This window comes from Globicephala melas, chromosome 3 (assembly GCF_963455315.2).
Source record: "Globicephala melas chromosome 3, mGloMel1.2, whole genome shotgun sequence".
Classification (NCBI taxonomy): domain Eukaryota; kingdom Metazoa; phylum Chordata; class Mammalia; order Artiodactyla; family Delphinidae; genus Globicephala; species Globicephala melas.
In genome coordinates, this window is record NC_083316.1 from 165935699 (window position 1) to 165958898 (window position 23200).

Genomic DNA, 23200 nt, shown 5'->3' on the forward strand with positions numbered 1-23200 from the left:
GAATGGATTGTGGGAAATAAAGTCATTGATATTTTCAGGTATTCTAGTGCAAGGGTAAGCAGACTACCTGGTTTTGTCAATGAGTTTTATCGGAATGTAGCCACGCCCATTTGTCTACATTGTGTCAATGGCTGTTTTCAAGCTGCCATGGCTTGAAAGCCATTGGAAGTTGAATAGTTGTGACAAAAATCACATGTCCCGCAAAACCCTAAATATTTACTATCTAGCACGTATGGGAAAAGTTTGCTGACCCTTTTTCAAGTATGTTCCTTGAAAACCTAAGAAAATCAACCCTGAGACTCTTAGAATGAGAGTTTGGGAAAGTAGGTACAATAGAAAGAAACAAAAATGCAGTAGATATACTAGCAACAATTAAAACATAAATCAGGGGAAAGGTCCCTTTCATGATTGCCCTAAAACCTTAGTAATCCCATCTAAAATTAGCTGTAAAGGAAAAAAAATTATTTAAATTGCTGAGATATAAACTTACGTAGATAAATGTGAAAGATTCTTTCAAATCATTTCAAGAAAACTCACTGGCACACAGCAAACCAGGGTGAATCGATAAAGGATTAATGTCCTTTGTGAATGAACAGCTCAGGAATAGGAATGAGGAAGGCCCTAGAACTTCATAGAAAGGATGGGCAAAGGGTGGACAAATCCTTAGTGAAACACAAAAGAATCAATGAAGGACAGAAGACTTTACATTCAGCAGGACACAGAGGTGCAAATAAAGCAGTAGAGTAATGCTTAAAAAACTTCTTTCCTGAGGTTGAAAATCTGAAAAAGAAAAATCAAAACAAAACAAAAACTCCTTTTAACCCTCAACGTTGCTGAGATTATCCTGATGTGTAGTTTCATGCGTTACTGGTGAGACCACAGTCAGTACAAAGGGTCTGGAGGATAGAAGTTTAGCCATACGTGTAAAGAGGCATAACCTACTGATTGCTCTTCTCAGAATCTACTTCTAGGAACTAATAAGACAATCAGATGCTGATCAAATTAATATTTATAATAACAAAAAATTAAGAATATGCTTACATTAAAAAATAAGAAGATGACTAAGTAAATTATGGCTCACGTATGAAATGGAATATTCTACAGTTTTCCAGGTTTTCTGCAATGAGCACGTGGTACTTTCATAACGAGGAGGGAAAACGTTTACATTGAAAAAGAAAAAATGTAAATTCTGTCCTACTTCAAACATTATGTTTTCAGGGAAATATCTGAGAATGCTTCTAATACAAGTGAGCAAAATGGATTATAAAACTAGCTTGGTCCCCATCATACCCACACATAATAAAAAAATTGCCCAAAGGACACAGTGGCCAGCAGAATAATGAGTAAATTCAAACTTTCTTGATACCGTTCTTTTGGATTTATATATTTTTTAGGCTATTAACATTTTTCTTCATCTATCTTTTTAAGGGGGAAAATGTGCCAATCGCAGACATTTTTTGAGTTACCGTTAGCAACCTGAGTGATAAGATTCTTTTCCCAAGAACTGAAGTATAATCACTTAGAGTATGCAGGTGTCCTAAAGGGTCATAGGACCAGAAGCATTTCTCCTGATGAAACTGGTGATGTTGTCAAGCAGCTTGGACCGTTTGCAGGGCTTCCTGAAAAGCTAGACTCTTACACGCTTTCGGCATCCTATTTTTAACACTGACCCTGGCTGGGCTATTAACCTGCAAAATGAGAATCTGAAATCAAGCATGTTGAGGGGAATATTGGTGTGTCTCCTACGGATGGTCCTGGAGCCCTTTCCCCCCCTACTTCCCTCTTGGGGTGCACCTGCCCGACATGATGCCTATGAGGGCATCCTGAAAACTGCTCTGGGTTGTAATTCCTGGAAATTAACATTGTAATCCACACTCCCCCTGGAATCTCACTGCACCCGCAGTCTTTGGTTTTAAGCCTTTTATTCTCCGGCAACGTTTTTTAAAAGATGGTGATTGCCTGACCGAGTGTGTCCTACTGTCGTGACAGGCCGTCGAGGAAACGCAGGGCCCTTGGTGATGTGGGGAATGTGACAGCGGCCGTGCCCACCATTCCGGGATTCCCCAATACGTCCTCAACCAGCGCACCTACGAGCTCAGAGGAGCACAGACCATTCGAGAAAGTGGTGAACAAGGAGTCTCTGGTCATCTCTGGCCTGCGTCACTTTACTGGCTATCGCATTGAGCTGCAGGCTTGCAACCAGGATTCCCCCGAGGAGAGGTGCAGCGTGGCTGCCTATGTCAGTGCCAGGACCATGCCCGAAGGTGGGTCAGCTCGCATCGTGGGGCCAAGAGCCCCAGGCTGACCAAGGAAAAGCCTTCCGCCCTCTAGGCAGCGTATACGTGATTTTAACTTATTCGCCTCAATCATTTTTCATTTTCCCCCAGCTTTATTGAGATGTAATTGATGTATAACATTGTGTAAATTTAAGGTGTACAATGTGTCGGTTTGATGCACTTACATATTGCAAAAGCATTCTCGCAGTAGCGTTAGCTAACATCTCCGTCAGGGCACATAAGTACCATTTCTTTTCTGTGGTGAGAACATTTAAGATCTACTCTCTTAGCAGCTTTCAAGTATACAACAGAATATTGTTAACTATAACCACCATGCTGTACATTAGATCCTCAGAACTTATTCAGCTTATCAATGGAAGTTTGTACCCTTTGACCAACATCTCCCCATTTCCCTCACCGCCCCCCCCCCCCCCGCCCCTGGGAACCACCATTCTACTCTCTGTTTCTGTGAGTTCAGCTTTTTTATCATCCACATATAAGTTAGATCACACACTATGAGTCTTTCTGTCTGGCTTTTTTCCCTTAACATAATGCCCTCAAGGTCCATCCATGTTAACCTATATTATTTTGTAATTATATGAGTCATCATAACCATTATATAAACTTTAGAAAGTACACACAAGCCGTAAGAAAAAGAAAGTAAAATTAAGGAATACTTATACAGTGTATTAGGGTTCTCCAGAGAAACAGAACCAACAGTGTAACTGAAAGTGGGGTCCGGCTGCTTCCTGCTCAAAAGCCAATAAAGGGGCAAGGTGGGTGGAAAGGAAAATTTGCTTTATTTTGGATGGTGGCAACTGGGGGGTGAGGGGAGGGCGGACACTTGTCCAAAGGCCAACTCCCTCCCAACGACAGTCAGTAGGCAAGAGCTTTTCTAGACGGAAGGAGGGGGCTACACGCAGAAACAGCACAGGCAGCTCTGACAGTCATCTTGAAATTGGTCATCAGTGGTCTGACCAGCGTCATCTTGATTGTTTTAAGTATGGTTAGTCTTTAGTTCCAGGGTTGGTTTGTTTCCATTACTTTGAGGCCAATTCTTGGAATTGTGGCGGCTTATGTCATGGGTACAGTCTGGTCATCATGTAGTTAACGTGTCCACCTGGCGAGGGTTTCAGTATCTGTAAGACAGCTCACAGGATAGGGCTCAGAATATTATCTATAGCCCTTGAGAAGGAACTCAAGGTCCCTGACTTTGCTTAATGACTAAATTATTATTATTTGGTCTCCTTTGACTGTTTTCCTTTGTTTCTGCATTTTCTCCCTTCTCTGATTAAACTTATTCTTTGGCTACAGTTTTTCCAGAGACGAAAGGCAGGCGGAGGACATGGGGGACACAGACCATAGGGCCCCTGCTCCATTTCAACAGGATGTGACATAGATCAATCGATTGATAGACAGACAGACATAAATATGTAGAGAATCCCATGAGACGAGCTCTATATGTCCATTCTCCAATATGGGAAATGGCACACAAGAAAGTTACGTACCCAGTTTAAGGTCACTCAGCTGCTAAGTGGTGGAGGTGGGATTTGATCCAGGGATCGGGTCCCTGCCTCTAACCACTGCCCCTTACAGCCAAGGCAGATGATATTGTTGGCCCCGTGACCCACGAAATCTTCGAGAACAACGTCGTTCACTTGATGTGGCAGGAGCCCAAGGAACCCAACGGTCTGATCGTGCTGTACGAAGTGAGTTACCGACGATACGGCGAAGAGGTAAGATCCTTGACGCCTGGGGATGTACCTCCTTCTTCTTCTTAAATTCTGGCTCTAGTGCGTCTCTCATTAGGTGCTTTGTCGTGAGGACTCAAAGCCTTGATATGTGACTTTCCAGGGAGATGGGTCAGAAATGTCAAAATGTGAAAATAATATGTCTCTCGGGACCAATGAAGTGCAGTACATCCTCAGAATAACCCAGATGAGCTTGGTACTGACTGAAGCATCCAGAATTTAAACATGAGGCATCCAAGGTTTATAAGAATAGAGTCAGGATTCAAACCCAAGACTCTCTGATGTTCTAATCCAGGGGTCGGCAATTCTTTTCTGTAAAGGGCCAGATAGGAAACACGTTTGGCTTTGTGGTGAGATGGTGTCTGATGCAAATACTCACCTCTGCCTTTGCATTGTGTAAGCTGCCGTGTAGACAATATGTAAATGAAGGGGTATGGTTGTGTGCCAATAAAACTTTATTTGCAAAAACAGGCAGCAAGCAGGCTGGGATTCGCTGGTCCCTACTCTTAAGCCTGTAACCACTGTGGGGCAGGTCTCTATCCCCAGAAAGGGCTTGGGGTCTACACCTGTCAAGAGAGGCACTGCTGGGGCGTGGACCTGATTAAGGATATTTCTCCCTTTTACTGGGTGACTTCAGGCAGATGTCAAGTTACCTACCTGAGTTTGACCCGGAGGGTGTACCCTGCCATCAGTTGAGCCCTTTGCAATGATCCATTTATACCTCACAATGACCCTCTAAGGGAAAATCTGCTAGTGTCTCCATTTACGGCTGAGAGAATGGAAATTTGGGGAGCTGAAGAGACTTTCTCAAGGTCATACACCCAACACTCAAACCCAGATCCTTGGGCTCTGGTGCCTGACGTCGGTAATTAAGGGTGATTAGGTGGATCAGAGGTCGTTTTCTATAAAGGGCCAGGGAGTTAATACTTTCAGCTTTGGGAACCATACAGTCTTGGATCAACTGCTCAACTCTGCTGTTAGAGCTCCAAAGCAGACACAGACAATACAACAATGAATGGGAGTAGTTGTGTGCTAATAAAACTTTATTTACAAAATCAAGCAGTGGACCGGATTCAGCCTGCGGGCCCTAGTTTGCCAACCCCTAACAGAAATTGTAGCAAAACTGTCCGACTTCTTGGAACTTTGAGGGAGAGTCATCCTGTAACCAGGTGGGCAGAGCTTGGCTTCCGCAAGCCAGAGAGGACAGATGGACCTCTCTCTGTTGATCCTTCCTGGGACCACATCTCTTGATGTCCAAATATTCAGCTTTGATGATGATTTAGAACTGAAATCTGCAAACTGTCATCTGTGGACCAAATCTGACCCTCGGCCTGTTTTTATATGTCCTGCAGAGCGTTGTCAAAAGAAACAAGGAAAACTGTGCACCAGCGTGAGTCCAGTGGCCAAGCCCAGCATCAGTATAGGAGGGGATCCCTCAGGGGTGTATAAAGAGAGGCATGATTCATAGGGAGCCGTTATTGCAGAGTTGATTTAATATCTTATCCCAATCCCTGTTCTAAGGAAATAATTCAAATTTGGGGTGGTGGTAAAGCTTTCTGCATAAGATTTTCACCACTAGCAAAAAGTACAAGCCACTAGATACTGTCCATTGGAGAATGGCTACATAGAGGATGGTATATCCATAAAACTCGTGGATGTACAGCCCTTTACAATGATGTTGGGGTGACCGTTGTCCAGTATAATGTAGAGGTTGAGATGACAGGCTCTGGATTTCAGATCTTCCAAGCTGTTATTCTTCATCTTCCACCAGCAGCCAAGAAACACCCCCCCACCCCATCCAAAGTAGCTTATGACAAAAGGGAAGCTTATTAGCTCCCATAACTGAACAGTCGAAGGAGATCAGGCACAGCTGGATCCAGAATTCCTTTGGATCTGTTGCACCTCAAGGAGTCCTTGCCGTGATCCCAGCAGCTCCTGATCGTCCTGTGATTTTAGTGGTTCCAATCTTCATATCCTCTCAGTGCCAAGCCTAGAGGGAGAGAGAGTCTGTGTCCCGGCATTTCCAGCCATGCTGAGGTCACGTGACACCCAATCGTATGACCATGACGGTGCTGTGTGCTGACTGGCTCAGGCATGAGGGTTTTAAAATAACAGCTTAATTGAGGTACCTTCACGTACCATAAAATATACCCATTTAACACGTACAATTCAATGATTTTTAATACAGTCACCGTTGTGCAACCATCACCACAATTTCAGAATATTTTCGTCACCCAGCAAAGAAAGCCCACCTCCTTAGCCATCAACCCCCAATCTTCCCTGCTCCCTCCTCCTCCAGCCCCTGGCAATCACTAATCTGCCTTCTGTCTCCATGGAGACAGGTCTCTGCTGCTGAGGCCAACTCATCCCCATTTGCCTGGAATTTCCCAGGTTTGAGCATTGAAGTCCTGCATCCCGAGATAATCTGGGTAAACTGGGACAGTTGTTACCCTACTGGCATTGGACCCAACCCTAACTTCTCGCAGCCGCCTTCACTGGCCTGCCTCTCTCGTTCCTGGAGCCCAGGTGTTGCCAGTAGGAATTCTCACCACCAATCTCCACCATAACCTCTGCCCTGCATAGCCCTGGCACCTGCATGGACCCTGATCCTAGACAGACGAGCCCTATTTGCTCTTTAGGGGAACAGGGGGATAGAGGGAAAATCAGGAGTGAGAGGTTACAATACGTTAAAAGAAAAAAAAAACTTATAAGCAAAACTGGGCGATTATCTCCATTTTCCATAATTGTCTAGCATCGCTTTGGTAAAGTAAAAAGTAATATAAAAAATACTATTTTTATACCGTTTGTGCTGTTGGGATATGATTTTGCTAGTTATACAAAATTCTCTCCAGCATTTGGTGGGAGGTCATTTCCCCCCCTTATCTGATAGTTTAACAGCCAAAATCACCTCTAGCTGCATTGTTTTTGATTCTGCCCCTCCTTGAACCTTGCATTAGAGTCATTTTTCCCCTCACCACTTCCCTTCCCACCTTGGGGGATCCTGGTACCAGGGACCACCCCCATCCTGGAAAGAGCATCGATTTTCAGTTTTTGTGCCCTTATATCCTTTGCTTCAGTACGTTTTTGCAGTTTTAGCTGTTTTTTTTTTTTCTCTTGTTTGCACAAACTTCTGTAATTGGCTTTGTCACTCTTCATCAGATTTGCTTCTTTTTTGTTTTGCTTTTTTGGTGTCTATGGAGAGAGCTGCCTCTAGTTCCTTCCAACATGCTCCTTTCTCCATCCCCACCCCTCGAGGTACATGGCCAGCACTGTAGGATGTATTTCCCCTTTATCCCGGATAGCAGCTACCTTTCGTTTCTATATTTGCTTATTTGTCCCTTTCCACTTGGTGACTCATTTTACTTGGAAGAACCTTTGGACTAGACTTCCCCACCCCTGCCGCCAGCCCGATCTGTTTTCTTGCTGTTATTGTCACATGATAAGCAGGGGAGTTTTTATGTTTCTCTCTCTCTCTCCACTCCTTCCTGAAATTTTCCAGTCCAGTTCTCTGCATGCACTATTAGCCTGGAGCTGTTTTGGAAAGTTTTCAAAATTTGGCCCACGTTTGCAGGTTTCGTGGTCGTATTTCCCAGTAAGCCTCACGCCTTTCCTAATAAGCTCTGGGTTTCTTTCTTTTTACATGTTTATTGCTGGGGCATGTATGCTTTACTTATCTCCTCTCTTCTTGCCAGACATTTAAGTAGATCCCAACTCTTTTAATGGTGGTAAAATAAATCAAAAGGCAAGGAAGGTGTTTTAAAATTTGTCCTTAAGCCCATGTAACCGGTTGGTTCTTAGGTGATTTAGGTGATCTGGGTCCCTGTTTTCCTGACCTCCTGGAGTCCTGGTGAAAATACCCCATGGTGGTTTCAAGGAGAGGTTTGGAGACAGACAGTTCTGGGTTCAAGGGCTTCCTTGCCACTTACCAGCTATGAGATCTGGGACAAATCATTTCAGCTCCCCAATCAGGGGAGGGCAAGCTATTTATGTAAAACCTGTTTTTGTGCAGCTCGTGAGCTAAGAGTCACTTCCACGTCTTCAAATGGTTGAAAAGAATCCAAAGGAGAATAGCATCTCTTGACGTGTGTGCATTTCTATGCAGTTCAGCTTTCAGCGTCCACCGTGTTTTATGGGCACACAGCACGTTCAGTTGTTTATGGATGTTATAGATTCAGGATTCAGGATCCATCTCTGCCTGCTTTTCAGCTATGATGGCCGGGTTGAGTCGGTGACGGTGACCGTCTGGCCCCCTTGAAGCCAAAAATATTTGCTCTCTGGCCCTTTACAGCAGACGTTTGCCAGACCTCCACCCCAAGCCTCAGTTTTCCTGTTTCTAACATGAGGCTAAGCATGAGGTGGTCATAAGAATTAAATGACATGATCTGAGCCACAGGCTTGGCTGTGGTTTAGGAAGATTGACTGTTATCGTGTATCAATGATAACCTCTCTGTCTGTGCCTTATCCATAGAGCTAAGGTTCCGTAATTCCTCGAGTCTCAAAGTCGCTTGCCCGTTGCAGTGTTTGTGCCTAACTCCGTCCGTGTCATTTCTGAGTGGGATCCTTGTCTTCTAGGAGCTGCACCTCTGCGTCTCCCGCAGGCATTTTGCTCTGGAGCGGGGCTGCAGGCTGCGTGGTCTGCCACCCGGGAATTACAGTGTGCGAGTTCGGGCCACCTCCCTGGCGGGCAATGGCTCCTGGACGGAAGCCACCCATTTCTACGTCACAGACTATTGTAAGTCTGCACAGCCACTTCGACTGGTAGGGTCTGTACTTGGTGCTAAACACAGCAGAACATTTCAAAGGATGGTTGGGGAAGCATGGAGGCTGTGGGTACTGGCTCTGTCTTGACTCCTGGGTCCAACGGCTGCTGCTGTGTGACCAGGGCAAGAGGCATGCCCTCTCTGAGCCTGCACTTCCCCATCTGATCATGGATATAATACTAGGACCACCCCTGGAAGTGAAGGGACGTTTCAGTGACATCACGAATGTCAAGTGGCTGGCACAGGGCATATGTGATAAACACATTAGCTCCAGTTACTTGTGTCTTCATCTTTGTTTTTAGATAGGCCATGCCCTCCAAGGGAGGATGTGGGCGCTCATCTGCTCGGCCTTGGGTGTGCTCTTGGCCTGCAGGCAGGAAGTGCTGCCATGGGGTGAGCTGGATACACTATGGACAGTAGGGTGAGGACAGGTGGGGAGAGCTGAGCTGGTTAGGGAGTACTTCCTGGAAGTGGTGATATCTTGGCGGAAACTGGAGGAATGTATGAGTTGGGGGGGAAGATGTTCAGCCCGACATGTGGTAGGAACCCAGACACTTGGAAGGAACGGAGATTCTAGACCAGGAGGAGTGGGAACTTGGGTGGTGTCAGTGTTCTGACACCAACCGGACACATAGCACTACAATTCTGATGCTTTCCACTGGAGTTAGCACAGACGCTACAAATGAAAAAGAGCATTGTTCCCACCAAGACTGCCCTCACCTCAATGCCAGATGCAAGTTTTGGGGGTTCTCCAGGCCACCTGCACTTCTGAATGGCTGGCTACAAATTTGGATGTGATCACAGCCCCATCAGATTTGATCATTTGCTAGAATGGCTCACAGAACTCAGGAAAATGCTATATGACAATGACAGCTTTATTACAAAGGATGTAATTCAGGACCGCCCAAATGAAGAGACACATAGGGTGGAGGCTAGGAGGGTCCTGGACACGGCTCCTGTGTCTTCTCCCCATGGAATCAGGACACATCACATCACCTCCTGGTATACTGATGTGTTCACCAGCCAGGAAGCTCCTCTGAGCTCTGGTGAACTGAGTTTTTATTGGGGTTTCACTACACAGATGTGATTGGTTGAAGCACTGCCCACGTGATTGAACTCCACCTCCAGCCCCTCCCCCTGTCTGGAGGCCACCCCACCCCTCTAATCACACACTTGGTTTTCTGGTGACCAGCCCCCATCCCGAACCATCTCATGTCTTAGCATAAACTCAGGTATGTTCCAAGGGGATCATCAAAAACAAAGACACTCCTAAGACTCAGGATTTTTCAAGGATTTGGAGGGACACCATGAATAAAATTCAAAGGAAAATATCAAAGTGGGAAAAACATTTGTAACATCGTCGACAAAGAGTTAATATCTTTCATACAAAGTGAGTACGTATATATGTCTCCTATGAGTTAAAGATATATGTCCTCACACAAAATAAGCAAAGGATATAAATAACCTATTTAAAAAGAAATAGAAAAAATAGAATACGTAAGGAAGAAAAGGTCCAGCCTCACTCAAAACCACACCAAAAGAAAGAAAAGCAAGTCAAAGTGAGATAGAATTGTTAACTTATCAAATTTGCAAGTTTTTTGTTTGTTTCTGTTTTTGAAGTATGTACTTAGTGTTGTCCAAGGGTGCAGACACACGGACATTCTGTTTCATGGTAGACAAGTCCTAAAATGTAGTCCTTTAATAGTATGTATCAAAAAAGCTTACGGGGCTTCCCTGGTGGCGCAGTGGTTCAGAGTCCGCCTGCCGATGCAGGGGACACGGGTTCGTGCCCCGGTCCGGGAAGATCCCACATGCCGCGGAGTGGCTGGGCCCGTGAGCCATGGCCGCTGAGCCTGCGCGTCCAGAGCCTGTGGTCCGCAACGGGAGAGGCCACAACAGTGAGAGGTCCGCGTACAGCAAAAAAAAAAAAAAGCTTACGAAGGCTTTTACTATTTCAACCAGCAGTGCTGGCTCTAGACATTCATCCTAAGGAAATGACCAGAGATGTCCAGAAAAGATAAATGTTCAAGGAAATCCAGCACTGCTTACTCACAATAGCAAAACAACTGGAGAATTAAATGTTTGACACATTAGATTACTTTAAAAACTTCTTTCTTAAATAACAGGGAGGCGAGCAAGGCACCTAGGGTGCAAAATTTAAAGAGGCACTCACCCTCAGGGGCTGACTCTGCCCTGGCGTGGCCAAGCGCACGAGTTCCTCTCAAATTTTGCACTCTGGGTGCTTCCCTTCCCACACCCTAGTTCTGGTGGCCACTGGAATCTGAGGACTGTGGGATCTGGGACACAGAGACGGGGTGGGGCAGGCAGCATGGATCTCAGATTCTACCGTGAGATGTGTTGGGCTCTGAGCAATCGGTAGCCTCCAGCTTCCCCTGCCAAAGGATGGGGAAGAGAGACATTGCCGACCACGGCACGTGACCAGACGGTTTCCATTTTTCATGTCCCATTCAATCAGCAAATATTTAGGGAGGCTTTCTCCATGCCAGGAGCCACCAGAGGTGGAAGGAGGAAGTTTGCTGTCAATTCAGGGAGGTCCAGGAGGATGAGATGTCTCTGGATAGAGACGGCCACCAAAGGCACCATGGAACGGTGGTCAAGAACTTGCTCAGATGGCCCGAGTTCAAATCCCTGCTCCACCGTGGATCAGCTCTTGGACTTGGGCATGACCCCTCACCTCTCTGAGCCTCTGTTTCCCAGTCTGTTAACTGGCATTGATCATAGCACCTCCCACTTCGGCTTCTGGGATGATTAATTAAGATCTCCCAGGCAAAGCACTTCAAACGGTGCCTGGCGTGTTCCTAAGTGTTCAGTAAACTACTATTATTAAAGACCTGAAGGACTAGGTTCCTTCTCTGGCTTCCCAGAACTCACTTTCTTCCTTGGCTTGGAAGAATCTGAATACGTGGCTGCATTTGTAATTATAGACAACTCAGCCTTGTGTGGGAATTAAAAAGAATTAAGGCTACATAGCATGTCTTCCGTCGGTTTCGTTTTTTGGGACGCGACCCCCAGCAAACACAGGGCACTTCTGGTGAATTTTTCATCTGCCAGAGGTGCTGTTGGGATTTAAATAAGCTATTTAATTTACAGGGTCCAGTGCAGAGTGAAAATGCAGGGCTCCTTCTTTAAAACTTATTAAGACTTTCCAGACAGGGACAATAGAGCATTAAACAGAGAGCAGAACCTTCTGAGTGTGCGGACCTGCCTGACGGCTTGGGTTGTGTGCCCGTGAAGGTGGCCTTCGATGGTGAAGGGAGAAAAGCTGGTGATGGGCAGTGGTCTGGGGTCACCGCAGGAGAGGTTCAGGGACTAGAGAAGGGGGACAAGTGTGTGTGGCCCGTTGGACATGTAGATGTGTTTTCCGGTGTGACCTCTGATGTGAACACATTTTGATGTGAAACCTATATTTTCTTATTCTATTTCAGTAGACATGCCATCAAATATTGCAAAAATCATCATCGGGCCCCTCATCTTTGTCTTTCTCTTCAGTGTCGTGATCGGGAGTATTTATCTATTCCTGAGAAAGAGGTGAGCACAGAGGTGTTCTGGTAAATGCTTAACAACCAGCTCTCTCGGGGAAAAGTATGCCTACATGTAGATAGAGTTATATCTAAATTTCCTGTAGGGACTTCCCTGGTGGCACTAGTGGCTGAGACTCCATGCTCCCAATGCAGGGGGCCCCGGTTCGATCCCTGGTTGGGGAACTAGATCCCACATGCATGCCGCAACTAAGAGTTCACATGCCACAACTAAGGAGCCTGCCTGCCTCAACTAAGACCCGGCACAACCAAATAAATAAATATTTTTTAAATAAATACATTTACTGTAAATCTTACTGATCTAAAGGATGCATAGCCTGCAACTTACAGATAATTATCCTAATACAATATACAGTACTCGCGATCATAAACTCCCTACAGCCAGTTGATCCTCACCAAATGTTTTTGTCAATTTCTTCTCCCCTGAACCTTTGTATCTATAACCAACCTGTGAGTGCAACTGAAGAACGGCTGTAGTTCCAAGATGAATCTTGATTGATGTTTTGTTTACATTTAAGAGCAAGATAAAAATGAAATAAGGCATATATGCTCATCGACAATAGGAATGACTTTTGCAGAATCAGATAATAATTTTTAAATACTGAAAGCGTGTTTCCTCATTTTTTGTGCCATTGGCAATGTCATGGCTACAGAGATGACACACATTTAAGCTCCATCCGCATTACTGACATTTTTGCCATTGCTTTCTCAAGCCCGGATGTGCAACAGAACAATAAATCGGGCTTGGTATGTATCATTTGCCTTTTTACACCCGCTGTGAATATTCCCACCGTGGCCAATTTCAAGCGACAGACATGACGTCACTGAACGCAGAGTTGGGAAGAGATACGCAGTCAATCACAGATATGTAGTATTTCTGCCATATGATTGCAATCATATAAATAAATAAGGTAATACAGAAGGGCTGAAGAGTGTCCAGTCCATCCAAGTAAGAGGTAGCATGATAATTGGTTTTGAATATTCATTACCTTTGCTTTGAATAGAATGTCTTTAGCTGTAAGCCCGTGTGATTTAATTTTAAATGGTGATTGTATTTAACAACTGGCTTGCAAATTTCCTGAAAATTCAACAGTTGTTTCTTATGAGCTGGAATGAGATGGTTCCGGAGCAGCAGCAGATGAGCAGTTTTTAGGTGTTATGTTGACGACCATAAATTGTAGCTTATGAGTGAGCGGTTCCATGGTGATGCACTTAAGTGGCCATCTGGTGGGCTTCTGCTAAAAAGATAAGGGTCCCCCATCCTCACCCCAAACTGTATCCAGGATTATGTGCATGCCGCTAATAAGGGTGTCTGTTTGCACTGGGGAGGCTGTAACCTCCCGCTAATCACCCACAGAGTTCTGTGAGGATATCAAGATGGAATGTCTCCATTTTTCTCATCCAGGCAGCCGGATGGGCCACTGGGACCACTGTATGCTTCTTCAAACCCCGAGTACCTCAGTGCCAGCGATGGTGAGTATGATCCCCGCCCTTGTGGGTGACCAGAATCCCGCTGTTCAGTTTCCTTTGCCATCACTGTCAAGCGACAGTCAAGGGTTGATACCCTGGGGGGCTGAGAAGCGTCCTTTCGTTCAGTTGAGTCTGCGGACCTGCCCCTTGCTGCAGAAACCCTGTTACCGGGAGCAGTCGGACACCTGCTGTCTGGCGCTTGTGGGAATGGGCTGATCTAGCTGGTCTGGGACCCATGCGTGGGCTTGGTTGAGAGGCCATGACCTTGGTGCCCCAGCTGTGGGGGTACAGAGCTTGGATCCTGTGCCAGAGAGAGTGCCGAGGGTCAGAGCCAGAAAGTGGTGACCAAACTGGCCATCCAGGCTCGGAGGTGGGAATCAGAAGCCAAGGTGAGAGACTGGGGATCAGGGATGGGGCAGACAAGAAGCAGGGACAAGATGGGGAAGGTGGGAGGCTGGGTGTGTACCAGGGACACATCTGCTATTGCTGTCAGCTGACCATGGGTGTGATGCTGACGCTGATATGGCAGATCAGTGGCCATATTCCCCTGGATTGTCCCAAAAGGCAGTGAGTGACCCCTGAAGAAAAGGCGTGGCTGTTTCTTCGGATGTGAACGCAGCTGTTGCACTACAAGTTTCTAAAATGCTTCGTGCAGCAAATTCAGAAAGCGACTTTCAAGGCACGAACACTGTTGCCTGACAGGATGCTGCCTAGGGGTACAGGGATGGTGTTTCTAAGGGTACCCGGGATTTGTTTTAAATAAGTCTGGTGAGACGTGCAGACCTGCAAGTGACTATCATGAGGAAGAAGTTTAGACTCACAGAGTCCGGAGAAACAGGAGGCAGGGCCACATGGGGAAGCACCAGGGTCGGCCAGGAGGCAGAGGGAGTGATGGAAAAACGGCGGCAAGAGGCTTTATTGTCTTTTCCATGGGAAAGGAGAGGTCAGGCAGGGTGAGACATAGGATGAGCTAGTTTGAACTGTTTCAGCAGGGTCTGGGGCATAGGGGCTGTCCTTGGTTGTCTGCAAACTGGCCCTGGTGTGATCAGGGCGGGGGGATAGTGGCCCAGAGTGTGAGAACCTGATCACGGAGGGGGTTGGGGTGTGGGCTGTGGATTGCTTGGTCTGCATATGAAAAGCGGACTCACAGGCACGTCATTTACTGTCGGTAGGAATTGGCCACCCCTGGGGTGGGCAGTCCTGGCAGGTTCAGCAAGACCTCAAAGCATCAGAATAGAGAAGCTAGACAAGGAGTTTATTCCGAGTGGGACTATACACAGAGCCCAGGAGCAGGAGCGGGTGAATGTTAACCCAGAGCCTCCTCTGCCCGTTTGAGAATGGCATTGTTAACCGTATCAGAGATGGGGAAGCTGAACCTCAGGACCACCTCTCCACCCTACTGTCCTGTTTCCTTCCGGGGATGAAGCAATGGCTGAGAGCACAGGGGTACTAAGTGAAAGCTAGAAACTGGGGCTCATGGGTCTTTAAGGCCAGGAAGTTCTGGGCCAAGGGATACACACAGGGAAAGGTCCAAGCTCAGAACCCTGAGGGGCCCCCCAGTGAGCATCTGTGAGTTCATTTGGGTGCAGAACGCTTGTCTGATCCAATGTCCTTGAAAGAGCCATTGGTGACCGTATCATGTTGCTCAGACTGCTGTGATCAGACTGGGTGGCTTAGTGAACAATTTGATTTCTTCACAGTCCTGGAGGCTGGAAGTCTGAGATCAAGGGGTCAGCAGGGTTGGTTTCTCCTGAGGCCTCTCTCCTTTGCTTGTAGACAGCCATCTTCTCCCTGTGTCCTCACATGGTCTTCCCTCTGCGTGTGTCTGTGTCCTGATCTCCTCTTCAAGGACACCAGTCAGACTGGATTAGGGCCACCCTAATGACCTCATTTTACCTTGATCACCTCTGTAAAGACTCCATCTCCAAATACAGTCACATTCTGAGATACCAGGGTTAGGATGTCAACATATAAATTTGCTAAGGACACAATTCAGCCCATACCAGGTGCAGAGGAGGGCAGAAAACAGCTTGGCTTTTCTTATGAGGACTATGTGTATTTGTCTGCAGATTATTTGCTGCGTAACAAACCACCCCAAACTTAGTGGCTTAAAACAAACACCATTTGGTGGGTTCGCCACCTGGGTTCTTCTGTTCTCACTTATGTGGCTGCATCCCATCTGCAGATCCACTGGCACTGGGTGGTCTTGGGTGAGCTCACTCACCTGTCAGATAGGGTCATCCCCCATCCCCTTGGTACTTTGCAGAAATAACAGGCTCAGTTGGGAATTAGCATCCTTTGGTAACAGGGCTCTGAAATCAGACAGAAAGGATGGGGATGCAGGCTCAGCTCAGCATTTATTGGCCAGAACCCTGGACTCCTTCCCCAGTCTCTGCCTGTCCTGTTCCTGGCTCTGTGCCCACTGCCCGGCACAGGGTCTGGACCACAGGAGTCAGTGAACGTTGGGGAGGGGGAGCTCAGGTGGGAGATGGCCAGGGACCCCTGAGGGATCCTCCAAGGGTGCTGTGTAGATAAGTGAGGTGTAGTGTTTCCCTGCTCTGTGTACGTGCCGGATGAGTGGGAGGTGCCTCGAGAGAAGATCACGCTCCTGCGAGAACTGGGGCAGGGCTCCTTCGGCATGGTGTACGAGGGCAACGCCAGGGACATTGTCAAGGGCGAGGCGGAGACCCGAGTGGCGGTGAAGACGGTGAACGAGTCTGCCAGCCTGCGAGAGCGGATCGAATTTCTCAACGAGGCCTCAGTCATGAAGGGCTTCACCTGCCACCACGTGGTGAGTCCCGAGTTGGCTCCAGGAGCAGAAAAAGTCTTCCTGTAATACCTGTCCTTCCTCCTCTTGCATAGAGCAGTGAGGATGCTGGGTGTGGACCTCCTGCCCAGCCCCGACTCTGCTGAACGTCCAAATAAAGGTGGCCCTTCCCTTCTCATTTCTCAAATCCCATCGTCTCCCACCTCACTCAGAGCAATACCCTTTCCGCTGTACCATTGCTTTCCAGAATCTTCCATCTCTTCCCTCTTCCTGGCTCCTTTGTAACCTTTAAACACAGTGGTCCACCCCTTCCCTGCTCCCCCAAGTCAGCACAGACTCTCCCTGCCTTTCTGTTCCCGCCATGGCCCCTTAATTTCTCCTTGAGCCTGTGTCCTTTCATCCTTGCCCCACACATATTCAAGGAGCACCTGCTCTGTACTGAGCTCCATTCTCTCTGGGATGCAGCAGATGTCTGTCCTCCTGGAGCTCTCAATCCCGCGGGCGGAGACAGAGTCTAAACCCAGTAGATTAATGATGTTGTCCACAAGGAGACGATGCTATGGCAACAGGGAGAGGAGGGCAGAGTTGGGGGACTGGGAATGCAGCAGTGGCAAAGGTACATTTGAGCAAAGACTTCAGAGTGTAGGGACCGAGCTGTGTGGACAGCTCAGCTGAGGACGGTCAGCTCAGGCGAGGGAACAGAGGGTCAGGCAGTGGGAACAGCTATGCAAAGGCCTGGAAGTGGGCCTTTGTGTTCAGAGATACGAGGGTTTGCCTTGACATGTTGCTGTGTGGGGGCAGGTCTGTCTGCTTCCCCCCTCCCACCAGACTGTGAGTTCTGAATTCTCCCACTCCCCAACCCAACGAGACCTTGACCTTGGTGTTTCAGCCAGGCAGACCAGGGCTTTCCACAGTCCAGTCAGGAGCAGGGTGCTGTGTGTGACGTAGGTACCAGACAGGGAGACCCGGGAGAGTGGACGTCTTCCCGCAGACCCTCATCCAAGAACTGCCCCCCTGCCCCCTCCCCCATGCTTGTTCCACAGGTCCGCCTCCTGGGGGTGGTATCCAAAGGCCAGCCGACGCTGGTGGTGATGGAGCTGATGGCTCATGGGGACTTGAAGAGCTACCTCCGTTCCCTGCGGCCTGAGGCCGAGGTGAGCTGCCTCCAGGTACCCGGTGGGGTGCCCGCTCCCGGCCTCCGGCACTGGTGTCGCTGAACACAACCCCATGTTTCGACTTTAGAATAACCCCGGCCGCCCTCCCCCTACCCTGCAAGAGATGATTCAGATGGCTGCGGAGATCGCCGACGGGATGGCGTACCTGAACGCCAAGAAGTTTGTACACCGGGACCTCGCAGCTCGAAACTGCATGGTTGCCCACGACTTTACCGTCAAAATCGGAGGTGCGTCTGGCTTTCTGCTTTGAAATGGATGGGCCAGGCCTTCTGATTTCAGGAGGAGTTGTCTATAGCAAGGGCTTCCGTCTTTTCTAATATTGGGAAGGGGCGGGGTTTGGATGGGGACCTAGTCCTCGTGCTGTAGTTTAATTGCATTTGTTCATTAATTCACTCATTCACTTCTTTAAGTAGTATTTGTGCCGGCCGCTGCAGGAGGTGTTACAGGGGCGAGGTTGAATGAGTCGCCGTGATTCTTCTGCTCTTGTGTAGCTTGCGGTTATTATATGCACATTGCAATTTGTATCTGCACCACCCAGCACAGCAGCCACTGGCCACTGCGTTTAATGTAAATTCAGTAAAATAACATAAAATTTAGTAAAATAAAATAAAATAAATTCAGTAAACTGATTTAAACTCATTTAAATTCAGTAAAATAAAATAAATTCAGTAAAATAAAATAATTAAAATGTAGTAAACTAATTTAAATGAGTTTAAATTCAGTAAAATAAAATGAAATTAAGTAAAAATAAATAAAATGATTTAAATTCAGTAAACTAATTTAGATTCATTTGAATTCAGTAAAATAATTTAAATTAATTTTTTAACATCTTTATTGGAGCATAATTGCTTTATAATGGTGTGTTAGTTTCTGCTGTATAACAATGTGAATCAGCTATACATATACATATATCCCCATATCCCCTCCCTCTCGAGTCTCCCTCCCACCCTCCCTATCCCACCCCTCTAGGTGGTCACAAAGCACCGAGCGATCTCCCTGTGCTATGCGGCTGCTTCCCACTAGCTATCTACCTTACGTTTGGTAGTGTATATAAGTCCATGCCGCTCTCTCACTTCGTCCCAGCTTACCCTTCCCCCTCCCCATGTCCTCAAGTCCATTCTTTACGTCTGCATCTTTATTCCTTTCCTGCCCCTAGCTTCCTCAGAACAATTTTTTTTTTAGATTCCATATATAGTAAAATAAAATGAAATTAAGTAAAATAAATAAATAAATTCAGTAAAGTAAAATAAAATAACTAAAATTCAGTGAACTAATTTACATTAATTTAAAATCAGTAAAATAAAATAAAATAAATTCAGTAAAATAAAATAAAATATTAAGTCCATCGGTCGAACTGGGAACCTTGAACAATATTAGTGCGGTATAGACCACGTTCATCATCACAGAAAGTTCTGCTGGGCAGAGCTGTTCTAGATGAACAGTAAAATAGTTGACATGTAAATAAGATGATGGAGACTGGGAAGAGAGCACTGAAGGAAGTAAAGAGTTCAGTTCCATGATGGAGAGGAAAGGCCTCTCTCTCCATAAGGAGGCGACGTTTTAACCAAGACTTGCAGGGTTAGAAGTTGACCTGAGAGATGGCGTCTCAGGGGAAGCTACAGCACACGCAGAGGCTGTGAGGTTGGAAGGATGGCTGATGTGGTGTGAATAAGGTGAACGTAGAGGGGAGCAGAGCAGTGTGAGATGTGAGGTTGAGGAGAGAAGCAGGAACCAGGCTGGGAAGGTCCTTGTTGGTCATGGTGGGTCATCTCGATGTTATTCTACGTAGCCAGTGTGAAGCAGGAATTGACACGATTCTATTCATGTAGCTTCTCTTGGGCAGTGGGCTGTCAGGGTCAGGATGGAGGGAGGGTCCTGCAGGTGAGAGATGGTGGCGGGCCTGGGGACATCCAGGGCTGTGGAGAGGAACAGACTAGAGAGGGATGTGGAGGTCGAGGGGGCAGGACTCGCCACTGTCTTTTCTGTGGGGTGTGAGGAAAGGGGGTGGCCAAGGGAAGACCCAGCACTGGGTTTCTGGCTGGGCAGCTGGGTGGGTGGTGGGACCAGATCCAGTGGCAAATAGTAGGTTGGTTGCAGAGCATGAAAAGTTCAGTTTGGGATGCCTGAGAGGTGTGGGTTGGAAGGAAGCATTGCTGAGGGTGAGATTCCCAAGCTCCAGGTCAGAACGTCACTTCTTTGCTACTTGGTGGTTCTTTTTCTTTCCCTTTAAATGGTGGCCCATCCTCTCCCTCCACATCCTCATGAGTACACTCAGAATCCATTCTCACTGGATTTGGCTGTGACCCAGGTGAGCACACACCTGAGGCAGGTGAGCTCACACCTGGGGCAGGTGCCTTCATCTGAGGGCTCTACCAGGGGTGGGGCAGGAAAGATGGCAGACAGCTGGCCACACTGAAGGCTAAGAGCATGTGAACTACTGTTTGTTGTCAGACTTTGGAATGACCAGAGACATCTACGAAACGGATTACTACCGGAAAGGGGGAAAGGGTCTGCTCCCCGTGCGGTGGATGGCACCTGAATCGCTGAAGGACGGGGTCTTTACCACTTCTTCGGACATGTGGTGAGTCATGTGTGGGTTGGTGGACAGAACACTGCACTTGGATTCCAGGTTGCTCTGCTAGTATGACCAGTGTGAGAGGGGTCACTTGAAAACTGCCTTCCTCAGGGCTTCTCCGTCTAGAAAAAGAAGGGATGGCATGTCTGGGGACCCTAGCATAACCACTGTGACATTCCAACGGACACTAATCTTATAGGCATTTCTGAGCTGCAGCATGAATTGTTTAGTGAACTGGCCAACCAGGTTCTAGTAAACCAAGAAGGGGTGTGTGTGCGCGCGTTGTGTGTATTTTAACGGCTTCTTTGTTACTATCCCCGACTGTCATTGGCAGGTCCTTTGGCGTGGTCCTTTGGGAAATTACCAGCTTGGCGGAACAGCCTTACCAAGGCCTATCAAACGAGCAGGTGTTAAAATTTGTCATGGATGGAGGGTTTCTGGATCAACCCGACAACTGTCCTGAGAGAGTGTAAGTGTAGAAACGGGGTACAGTGTGTGAGGTGCTCATTCAAACGTCTATGCCCTTTGCCGGGATACTCACGTTTGTGTATCGTATGTCTACATGTCTTTGTGTTTGCAGATTTTTTCTTTGCATGCACATTTGTGTTTGCATATGGTGTCTACATACATGCTTGTGTTTGTGTATTGTATCTTTAGATGTATGCTCTATTGCGTTTCATATTTTTGGAAGGTTGTATAGGAAATGGCACAGCAGTTGTTACTTTGGGAAGGAAACTGGGGAGCTGGAGTGGAGGCTTAGGTTTAACTACCTATTCTTTATACACTTAACATTTTTGTCAGGAAAATAATACAATGGTATATGTCAATTATATCTCATTAAAAGTGGAAAAAAGAAATCGCTGAGCATAAACACTAAAAAAAAAAAAAAATTGTCAGGGGCATGTATGACATATTCCTCTCCCAATATTTGTCTTAAATTTTTGTTGTAGAAACAACTGTACAACACAAACACCAAATGCACATCATTAAACACTTACCAAATGATCCAGTGTCATACTAGCCCAATAAATGTAAAATAAAGAAAGTACTATCTTCCTAAACTAGCAACAGAAGGAAGGAAGAAAGGAAGGAAGGGAAGGAGGGAGGGAGGGAGGAAAGAAGGGAGAGTTTTAATATTCAATTCCGTCAATGGTATGGTTAGCTAATCTTTCTTATCACCCTGTTGTCATAGCTACTCGCAGCAACGTTATTTAAATCTCAAAAAAGGAAATGATCAAAACACCCAGCAATATGAGAATTGCCAAGTACATTGATAAAATGATAGGAAACAGAAATTGACATCTCAGATGATGCTTGTGATATATTTTATAACTCAGTGGATTAGCTTATGTTAAAATAAGTGTAATAAATGTATGTAAGTTACATTTCCAAATGTATCCAGATAGAAAAGACAAGAGGTTATATCTGAAGGAGAGTTGTGTGCAAGGTGTATTTTCTCCATATTTTGGGGTGTTTTCTAACTTTCTACAATAAGCATTTACTACATATAAATTCCCTTATCAGTGTTTCTTTTTTTTTAATTTTTTTTATTTTTTTATTTATTTTTTATCAGTGTTTCTTAAGAAAAAACTTTGCCCTCCTGAAAAAAAATCCATGGAGGGAGGCCATTTTGATGCCTCATCCTCAAAAGAATAAGATAGCTGTTTAGAAAACGTAGTTTGAAGAAACATCATATGCAAAAAAAAAAAAAATATGAAGCAGAGTTACTTAGAAACTCTGAGTAAAATATTTTTAAACATCTCCTCATGAAGGGCCTTTCCTTGCCAAGCCAATGAGCAGTTAGGTGTAGTTCCAGGACCAGGGAAATTACATGTAGACCCTAGGGTGGGGGCCTGCAAACTTTTTCTCTAAAGGGCCATAGTGTAAATATATTCAGCTTTGTGGGCTGGGTGGCTCTCTGCCTTGTAGCTGGAAGCAGCCGTGGGTGATGCGTAATTGGATGGGTGTGGCTGCGTGCCAATAAAACTTTATTTACAAAAACACTCGGGGTCATATTTGGTCCAGGGCTGAAGTTTGCCAACCCCTGCCCTAGAAGAAGTTACAGTGGGGAAAGGACGAGGTAAAATGGAAATCCCAAGCCCGCTGGGCCTGTCCTAGGTAAAGTCATAGTCTCCACCCGCCCGCCACCCCGCACCCTCCAGAGAGCGGGGGCTGGGCCTGCAGGACAGCCACTCAGAACGAGCCCCCTAGGGTCAGTCCACCCAGCTGCCCTCATCAGGTGCAGGGATGTACATATAGAGGGAGGAACCGACAGAAAATAGACCCACAGACATAGAAAACAAACTTACAGTTACCAAAGGGGAAAGGGGGAGGAGGGATAAATTAGGAGGTTGGGATTAATAGACACACACTACCATATATAAAATAGATAAACAACAAGGACCTACTGTATAGCACAGGGAACTATACTCAATATTTTGTAATAATCTATAAGGGAAAATAATCTTAAAAAGAATATATATATTCTTTTATATATAAAAGAATATATATATGTGTGTGTGTGTATATATATACATATATATATATATATATAACGGAATCACTTTGCTGTACACCTGAAACTAACACATCATTGTAAATCAACCATACTTCAATATTTTAAAAAACGATGGGGACTTCCCTGGCGGTCCAGTGGTTAGGACTCCACGCTTCCACTGCAGGCGGCATGGGTTCGATTCCCGGTCGGGGAACAAAGATCCCGCAAGCCGGGTGGCGCGGCCAAAAACATAAAAATAAATAAATAATACAAATTAAAAAGTTAAAAGAAAAAAAAACGGTGAACCATGGTCTTCAGCCTGTAGCAACATCAGGAGAGGCCCTTCTGGATCTGGTTTGGGGAGGAGAC

General features: G+C 46.3%; 1 protein-coding gene across 4 annotated transcripts in view; it reads left to right on the plus strand.

Annotated features, from left to right (window-relative positions):
* INSR (insulin receptor) overlaps positions 1 to 23200 on the plus strand; it is a 129615-nt gene that overhangs the window by 101243 nt on the left and 5172 nt on the right. For 2 of the 4 annotated variants that reach the window (XM_030879477.2, XM_030879479.2), the window contains 10 exons: positions 1990 to 2264; positions 3873 to 4012; positions 8600 to 8759; positions 12234 to 12336; positions 13753 to 13820; positions 16364 to 16608; positions 17628 to 17738; positions 17827 to 17986; positions 20211 to 20340; positions 20669 to 20803. In XM_030879477.2, the coding sequence (XP_030735337.1) occupies positions 1990 to 2264; positions 3873 to 4012; positions 8600 to 8759; positions 12234 to 12336; positions 13753 to 13820; positions 16364 to 16608; positions 17628 to 17738; positions 17827 to 17986; positions 20211 to 20340; positions 20669 to 20803 (1527 nt within the window). The remainder of the gene's footprint in view (positions 1 to 1989; positions 2265 to 3872; positions 4013 to 8599; positions 8760 to 12233; positions 12337 to 13752; positions 13821 to 16363; positions 16609 to 17627; positions 17739 to 17826; positions 17987 to 20210; positions 20341 to 20668; positions 20804 to 23200) is intronic. The other 2 variants (XM_030879478.2, XM_030879480.2) reach the window with 1 other exon arrangement.